At 37.8% G+C, this 9,451-nt stretch overlaps 1 protein-coding gene across 1 annotated transcript; it reads right to left on the reverse strand.

Moving 5' to 3' along the window:
- Positions 1 to 6,063: 6,063 nt before the first annotated feature.
- LOC104414803 (protein ACCELERATED CELL DEATH 6) lies at positions 6,064 to 9,243 on the reverse strand. Its single transcript, XM_010025988.3, has 3 exons — positions 8,495 to 9,243; positions 7,240 to 7,778; positions 6,064 to 6,979 (listed from the first exon to the last, which is right to left on the reverse strand). The coding sequence occupies exons 1-3, from the start codon at positions 9,192 to 9,194 to the stop codon at positions 6,245 to 6,247; spliced, it is 1,974 nt and encodes a 657-aa protein (XP_010024290.2). The 5' UTR covers positions 9,195 to 9,243; the 3' UTR covers positions 6,064 to 6,244.
- Positions 9,244 to 9,451: the final 208 nt, after the last annotated feature.

Below are 9,451 nucleotides of genomic sequence, written 5' to 3' on the forward strand. Positions count from 1 at the left end.
AATATGTATTAAAAATTAGATTTGAATGAAAACATCGTTTCAACCACATCAATGGCACATAGAAAAATGAATAATAAATAAATAAATAAGCCACATCAATATTTTGTATTAATTAATTGCACCAATTTGATAAGTTTTAGCACTTAATTGCACTTTTTGAAAGATTTATGATTCAATTGCACTTTCATAATAAGTTTTAGGATTTCCAATGCACTTATCCCTTAAAAAAAATACTACTTATTGTGAGAAAATTATTTTTGGGTTCATTAGTCTCTCTTAATTATTTTGTAGTTCCAAAACCAAATTTATAATAAATTGGTGATTAGAACGACTGCAAAATGTTTCAAATGAATAAATAGTATATAAATTATCATCACAAAACTTATGTATTTAAATGCCTCTAATGAAAAAAATCATTGCATGAGTATGGCATTGCCGAATTTTACATTATTCAAGACATCAAAACCTACTATTTACCAAAATAGGGTGCACAATCAATCCAAATCCAAGAACTAGGAAGTGTTATTTGTGATGCTGAAATATTATCCTTTATCATTTAACAATAGTCTTATATGCCTTATATACATGTAGCATTTCTCCACCTAATAATTTAAGTATTTGAGTTGAACTTTCTAAGTTGATATAAGAGCCAGTGCCCTTTGGCGTATGTACGTCCACCCTATCATGTGCAAATTACTTGATCTCCTTTTCTTTTCTTTTTTTTTTTCTTTTACTTTTGGGAGGTATTATTTAGTTCTCAAATCTGAATTGCCTATTTCTTCCTTTGCAATTGAATCAACTACTTTTTGAAGATTTTGTGTTTTGGTGATATATTTGGAGATTCTAATCATCTTAATGTCTCCTTTAATCAGACTATAATTTTTGTCATGGCCGACAAATTTATGATATTTACCATAAATATCAGTAATTTTTTAACAATCTTATGCTGCAATTTATCCAACAAACACAACAAGTTCGTTAGGATGTCACCTTGTTTTTTTTTTTCGGTTGAAGTTAGGATGTCACCTTTAATTGGCATCTATGTATTAAAAAAAATTTGGGGGTAACTCTTGGAGGGATAAAACCGACTTTATATTGATTTTATTGATAGCATAGTATTACTCATTTTTAAAGATGTCATCGTTGGTAAATTATGTTGCTCTAAGATATATACTTGACACAAAATAACAGAAGAAATTATAGAGTCAGATTTCACGCCTATGAAAACAGGAGGCACCTAATTAATTAAATCGAAAGGAACATAAAGGAAAGTGTCATGTTTTTATTGAATGTTCATCTTCTTAGAATAATTTATTTGATACAAAAGGAGAAGTTAAATTGAAATTGAATTACAATTTGTTGTTATACCCAAAACTATTCACATGACTCATGTTTTTACTGTCTAGCATGTGATATCCAAAGTTTATTTTCAAAAAAAATATCTAGAGAAATTAACATTAATATTTACTAACAAAAGGACATCCAATAAAATAGTAACAAGAGAATAATCATTAGGGTCTGATTAGATCCCTATTCAGGCAAAACCTATGTCCACTTTTGGCAAAGCTACTTAAAATAAAACTTGATTTCCAAAGTTAGCATGAAATCTCACCATAGATATGCCAAATATGGCCTTATCAAGTGAACCTTGATTAAAAGTCATAACACTCAAGTGATCAAAAAATAAATTATAGCACTCAAGTAAATATCATACAAGAACTATGGCACTTTGATGTTTTTATCCCATAAATTTTCACACATCTTCTCAATTTTTCAATCCCCGCATTCTACTCTTCCTCTAGTGAATATTGCTCTTTTAGCCTCAAAGTCATGCTCCAAGTCACGACTTTCTTTTTGAGAAAGCCTTCTATGATCTTTTAAAGTTGACCAAACCATCTAATTCTTGTTATTACTTGGTAAATGCATATGTTGTTTTATTTCAAGTTGCAATGATATAAAGGACCCTCTATCACCATCAATGAGTTCTAAATTGCAAGTGGAAAGGCTTGTGTAGAAGTACCTTAATAAAGGGTGAACAAGTTGGAGGAATGGTAAGTTCATGGAGTCTTGAAAAAATCATAAGGGGAATAGATCTATAGAGCTTTTGGTCACTAATTTCCACCGGAAGATCAAATGGAAAGGTTTATGTAACTTGACCACCAACGAGAAGCTTAGATAAACTCACAAATCACTACAATGAGTAACTGGCTATATTACCTCCTATGAATTTGTGTCACGTGATGACACATTTGAAGACCTAAATGTTCCTTTGACATTCGATCCAAGTCTCAAGGATTGTTAATGGCAAGCTATAGGCCTGGAACTCCAAAACACATAAACAAGGGAGAACCCAATCAATCCTCAATCACTTTGGTGAAAAGGACTATTTCCTAATATGGGGAACTCTATTTGTGGAAGCTACAACACTGCTAGGTTCATTGTAAAGAAATACTCTATAAGATCAATGCATGATAGAGAAATCACAAGTCATGAGAACAACTACTACCAAAGAAAGCTTTACTTTTGATTCACTCATACTCTTGAGGCGTGAGAAAGTTCATTTAATAAGAGTGTTTGTCACTAATTGTAATCTCTATTGAGAAGTATACAAATAGTGTGATCTACTAGCTCTGTGTAACTAATTGTATTCTCTTTTGAGAAATATACAAGTGTTGTGGTAGTGCTTGAAATTTGGTAGTGTAATCCACTAGCTTGAAATTTTGGTGCTCTTTGCCACCTTATTTGGAGGTTCAGGAACAACATACTCTTCAAAGATCACACGGTCGCAGTTGCGGCGATTAAAAATCATCTCATCAAAGTGATGAAGGACAAGGCCTTAACTTTCAGAAACGTTGAGGATAATCCAAGAAGCAGAAGACTCCAGCGTAACTGGGGGATAGATCCTTGCATCTTCTCTCCTCATCCGGCGGATCCTTAGTGTTCTTTGGAGTGGTTCAGAGACAGCTTGTGGTTGGATCACATTCGTTGCCTTCTCAGGCACTTGCTGTATGAAGGCCTTCCGCCTTCTTCCTTCAGCTGGGGCCGTGTTCACCTTGACTGGTTTGGCTGTTGTTCGTCTAAGGCAGTGACCCCTCCTTGGTATTTTGTGATTGTTTTATTTCTTTATTGTCTGTCCTTTGTTTTGGTTGTTTTGTCGAGGTTGGGTTTCTTTTGGCCATGCGTGGCCTCATCTTTCCTCGTTTGCCTGTTGTTTAGGCTGTTATTCACTTTGGCCGCTCATGCGGAGTTCTTTTGCATCCGGCTCCCATCCACTCGTTTAGACTTATTGTCTTCATGAGTGCAAGTTTTATGGCACCGAATCTTGTGTAAATGTTTGGCTCAAAACTCAATATATTATTACTTTTGACAAAAAAAAATGAATAATTGGCTTTTGACTTGGTCAAAAGGGTAGGCACTCGCAATAAAAAAAAAATGACCAATCAATAAGGGGATGAACTTGCATATTTATAACGGGAATAGAAGCAAAAGGAAAGAAGAAGCAAAGAAAAAAGAAAGTATGTAGTTTGATAAAAATATTTGTGATTAGTTTGAGAAATGGTTTATGAAATGAATTGCGAAGGGTTATATGAACTGATTTATGAATCTGGTTTGTGAAATGCCTTTAGGGTAATGATATAAAAATTTTATTTGATTTGTGGATTATTGAATGGTGGGTTTGGGTTTGATTTTCATTGTTGATGTTTTCTAAACCCACTAAGGGGTTTATGGGTATACGAATTGTTTAAGATCTTTGTGTGCCAAGCCACCAACGATATAAGTGGAGAATAGCCAAGGGGAATCTTGGTCAACTTTGTCATGGGGAATTAGGGGTGACCGCAATTGGATTTTGGGAATTAGATTAGTCAACGGAATAGACCATTGATGGGTGATTTCATTAAGATTGATCAATGGGATGGATTGTTGGTGTTTGATTTGATGTTCTTGATCAACTAAGTATTTTTAATATGTGTAAAACTTTATTGAAATGAAATAACTTATGCTTGATTTGGTATGTATATCATATCATGAGTACGAGTACCACATGGTTAGTTGATTTGCTGATCATTTTTGTGAATAGAGCCACTTACAAATTAACATACGTCTCAAATAAACTAAAATAAAATAAAAAATAGTAATCTTGTTTTTATTTGTCTTCCCCCTCCATCCAGCCACTATCTGTTCGTCCATCCACCTTGTTAGGATGCATATATGAGTTATATTACAGAAGTCTTACATCAAAAAATTGGTGTGGTGTGAAGCAATTAATAAATCATAATTGATCTATTAACTTATTTACTTAAGTTTTTGAGTGAAAGTGAATCCATTTAAATATTGACTGCCTTAGATCTGTGCTCCCCCTTGGCGATCTCCACAATGAAAGTATCGGAATGCTAATGCGTACTCCCAACACAACCACTATTTGCCCAGCCAAATGAGAATTTGTTTTGGTCATCTGCACTGCCCAAGCTATCGCAACCTCCATCCTTGACGTCCTGCCGTGGCCACTGCACCCAGCACGATTTTTCTCCCTATACCTTTGTTGCCTCACCTCCCTTATGCCTCCAAATCTAGCCGCGACAATCCCGATGGAGACCGCAAGCTTGACGGAAAAAATAAAGGGAATGGCTCTGCTTGACCAAGGTCGCCGCGACGACCATGGCCCTTGATGGAGCCAGCCATAGAGACTGCAATAGAAGACAGAGCCAAAAACTGCTAGATTTGGCGAAGAACCTTGATGAAGCCGACTACAAAATCTACATTGTAAATAACAAACAGAGCCAAACTCATAAATCTGGCCATGCGTTCAGATATGACAGCGGCTCGTCAATGGTCGCATGTCTTGCGGCGAGGTCAAGATACCATGGACAAGCCGCCATGATGGGCAGCACTGCGAACTGAGTGGATGTGATAAAAAAAATTCTCGCCACATTAGCTAGCGACGTGACACTTGCAAATCATTGAATATTTTCCCTGTTTTTATGGTTTAACATTTGATATCTAGAGTATTATACACACGCATGTACATCAGAGAGAGATTAACATTATTACTGGCACGAGAATCATCAATTGGTTCATTACATCCCTATCAAGGCAAAACATAACCGTTTTTGGCAAATAGCTACCTAAAAATGAAACTTTGTTTCCAAAAGTTAGGGCTATAGAGCCTTCAGAGAACCAATAGACTGATGAGTAGCGTCTATATCTTCTAATATCCTTTCGAAGTCTGACTCGAGCCGTTATAGACGGTGGAATTCCATTTGAAAATGTACCATTTTGAGTGAAAAGACATTTTTTTTTTATCCAAGAGATCTTGCACGATGTAATAATTATAGAGAATAGGGGAGAGTGTTTTACAAATTATTGCAATTACAATATTCTTTGACCTCTCTTAAATGTATAATTCGCTCATTTAGAACCTTTTATGGAATTCAAGAGAAGCTGAAAAGAAAAGTACGAGTGGAATGTTTTATCCTAGAAATGACATTGCTTAACCTTGAAGCTCCATAATTGAGGCAAAAATCACTTTGAAAGTAAAGTGATCACATAACACCAAAACTAACATAATTAAATTAATGCGAAATCACTAAAGAAATAAATGAGAGACAATGACGTCAAAGATTTACCTGATTTGGTTCAGTATCTACTCATGGAAAGCCGGCCGTAAATAATCTATTATAATCATAGATTTATAGTTACAATTGCTCATACACTCAAATATTTCACAACAAACTTAAACTCAAACATAAAATATTTATAAATAAACAAATGTAAAAGATACGGCACAAATCAGGTGTTCTAGCCCAAAGCAAAAACTTCACTATGGCTTATCCATGAAGCATCTCTGTACACTTCTTTTCTTTTCCCTTCGTGCGGCTGTGGCAGACAAGAAGAATCAAAGCAAAACCCCTGCTTTTTATTTCTCTCTCTCACAAAGATCCACCCATAAAATTAAGTATATATTAATAAATAGAATATGTGAGCCCCCTAATTTTATCTTGTAGTGCCAGAGAATTTTTTTTTTTTTTTAACTACAACTGAAGCTCCCTTTCTTAAATTTCTTTCTGCGGTCAGGCTTGGATATTTATACAACCCAATCAAAACAAATCGCAACAATATATTTACATGTCCTTCAAGATATTCACTGAATTTCTTTCCGACGGTTTAATAAATTGATCCCTCTCGTCCAATTGGATTAGGTTTTGTAAATGGTTCAAACTTGAAATATAATTTAACATGCCCAATGTCATGATTCTCCATAGGTGGCATTTGTTGATGGTGCCGGATCAATTTCTAGAGACCTAGCATGAAGTTTGAGGGACCCAAGAGGATACTCAGGCTGCCACGCAGCCCTTTCTACGCTCACACTTCTTGAAATTGATATACCAGCTCTAAGGATGTAGTCACCCAAGAGCTGGACAAGACGGCATTTGTACCCAAGTGGAACAAACAAGGCCATGTAAAGACTCAAGATAACAAAGAGGGCACTAATTCCGATGATCAAGGTGACAACTGCGATCCAAGTGCGTTTACTTACGGTCACGTAGACCCCTGCCATGAAGGCCATGGACATTGTGGCAAGAGCTACAAGCAGTGGTTGCCTTGCCTTTCCAAGGGCGTGAAGCACGGCGTGTGAATCATTGATCTGTCTCCACAGAAGGATCACAACTGAAATTATTGAGCTGAACATGGCGACAGTGTTGCAAATCACAAAGACGTCATACATGGGTTTGTTCAATAGTGTAGCAATTCCCGCATCTGGTTCGGTATCTTTATATCCTCCAGGAACAGAAAATCCAGCAGCAAAGGTCATAGCAGCAACTAGCGTTGCCACGACCATACGGGAATTGGCCTCGTCCTTAAGTCTATCCAAATCTGGAGGCTCCAAATCACTCCCCGGGCCTAAGCCTTTTGGTTGGCAAATTGCTTTGTCTTTGCTTCTAGGTGCTCCAGCAGATAATAATATCGTTCGTGTTAAGCTCTAGTCAAGCATATAAACAAGACTATTAATTATCCATGAAGATAGATTTGGAGTTTGGAAAAATGAAACCTTCTCAAGCGATACACAAACTTGCAAATGCAATATTTTCTAAGCTTACGGTAAAAACTAAATTCCACTCGGTAACTACTTAGGTAGTTCAAACTTTAATTACTTCCATCTCTCCCACAATGGAAGCGGCTAAAACAATAGTGGAGAACAAAAGTAGATAACCTGTTAATTCAATATGTGGAGATTAATACCTGGTGAAGTGGAGCATCGACTTTTTTTAGTTGCTCATCTACAATGTCGAGAGCCGTCAAATTGCTGTTGTTTACAAGCTTAAGATCAACCCTATTGTCTCGGGTGAGAGATAGTAGAACTTCGGGTTGCCACTGCAATGTGGCCAGATGTAGAGGCGTATTTCCTAACTTGTCTTTCACATTTATGAGCTTCTCAAGCTCGGGATTGCTAAGTATGTACTTCACTACGGAGGCCCTTCCATACTTTGCCGCAACATGGAGTATATTTTGCCCTTCCTTAAAATTTAGCAACTCTTCTGGATCTGGCCAATGTTGAAGCAAATTCTTGATTGTTTCAAGATGACCCATCTTGCATGCGACGTGGATCGGAAGATAGCCCTCTTTATCGTATTCAACGAAGCTCGAAGTGAACTCATTAACCAGGAATTTGACTCCAACGACGTAATTCACATATGCTGCTAGATGGAGGGGAGTACCACCTCCAGCATCACTTAAATAAAATAACTCTTTCTTCCGCTTTGACATCTCTTTCAGCATTTCTATTTCATTACAAAACAGCAAAGAAATGAATACGTGCCATGCTCATAACCAAGGGTCTGGTGACTCTAGCTATTATATTTTCTTCAAACAATAGAAAAAAAAATGCGATATTTCATGGAATCCATAATTAAAATCTAAACTTTAGGGGGATAATTTCAGTATAGACAATGGAGAATGCTTCAAAGCATAGAAACATTCATTTCCAAGTAGTAGTTTGCCGCATTTGAGTAATCAAGGGCAGCCATGACATGAGTCTCTTCCTGTTTTACAAAAGGTCCTTGGACAAAAATAAAAGCGGTTTAGCATCTACAATGGATTGTACTATGAGTACCTGCTATTGAAGTACTAAATTTATAATATTTTTTAGGGGTAAGTCTTGCTATTACCCAAGTCCAAACATATTGTAATCTGCCTCCTCCTAGGCCAAAATTTATAGGAAATTTTTAGTAATTGGTGTAGGCACTAGAAAGTACAAACTTTATCTTGATTCAACATATAAAAGTACCAACTTTTACTTAGAGTCCTAATTTTGGCTCAATCTTCTTATTTGTCTCATTACTCTAGCTCTTATCTTAATTGGGGGCCCAAACTTTGTTTGGTATCATAAAAAAATAAAACACTTTTAGTTCAACGGCTCATGTGGAACGAAAGTAGACATGCATATGGTCCGAATGAAATATTTATTGGAAGGAGAGCCATAGGAAAGATCACCGACCTATCGTTTGGTGCATCACGGCTCCGTGGACTGGCGACATGCCTTCCAATGAAGAGACTTTCTCTCCATCCACTGCTTCCATCAAAAGCACAAGACTCCTCAAGTCTCCTGTCTCGACTGCCAAGTACAGCGGGCACTTACGCTCTCTGTTCTCCTTATAAACCAAATTTGACCCAAGATTCAGGAGCATACGGGTCAATTCGTAGTGACCGTTCCTCACAGCCTCGTGCAGTGCCGTGTTGCCTGCGTCGTTCGCTATGTCCACGATCCCATCGCAGTCAAGGAGGAGTTTGGCTGCGTGGATCCTCCCGGCTCTCGCCGCGACATGGAGCGCGGTGTCCCCTCGGAAGTTCGCCTCAGTGGTGCGCCGCTTGTCGGGGATGACCTCGAGGATGGCTCGAAGGATGTCGCAATTCTCGATGCCTGCTGCGACGTGGAGCAACGAGTTCCCAGAAGGGCCCTGTATGTCTATGATCTCGGACAAAGGGACCCCCTCTTCCGCGGAATACTTTTCGAGGGCTTCGATGAAGTTGTCAACGTTGCCTTCTTTCGCGGCGGCTTGTAGCCGCGGACTTACACGCCATTTGAGCTCTGCTGGGCGGTGTGGTTTGTTTAACCACTCCAGCGCTTTCAATCTGGCCCTTCTCTGCTCCCAGATTTCATTATCCTCGATAGTTATACTCACGCGATGGCGATCCATCTTTAGGCTCTTAAATATGAATATCGTCCCTTCTCTCCAAGATTTATAGCGCAGCCAGGACTTTGGAGATTTTTTTCTTCTCTTGCTGTCCATGCACATCTTGTGGACGAGAGCAATTCTTCAAAAAGAAAATATCTAGCGCGCGTGAAAACACCAGCCACCCAATTTAGTGCCAAACACCTGGGACCCACGAAATTGCACAGGGCATAATTCTAAATTTCTGACCACTTGGAAAAACAAATCCGATTCTGATTCGT

The sequence above is a fragment of the Eucalyptus grandis genome, chromosome 8, assembly GCF_016545825.1.
Source record: "Eucalyptus grandis isolate ANBG69807.140 chromosome 8, ASM1654582v1, whole genome shotgun sequence".
NCBI lineage: Eukaryota > Viridiplantae > Streptophyta > Magnoliopsida > Myrtales > Myrtaceae > Eucalyptus > Eucalyptus grandis.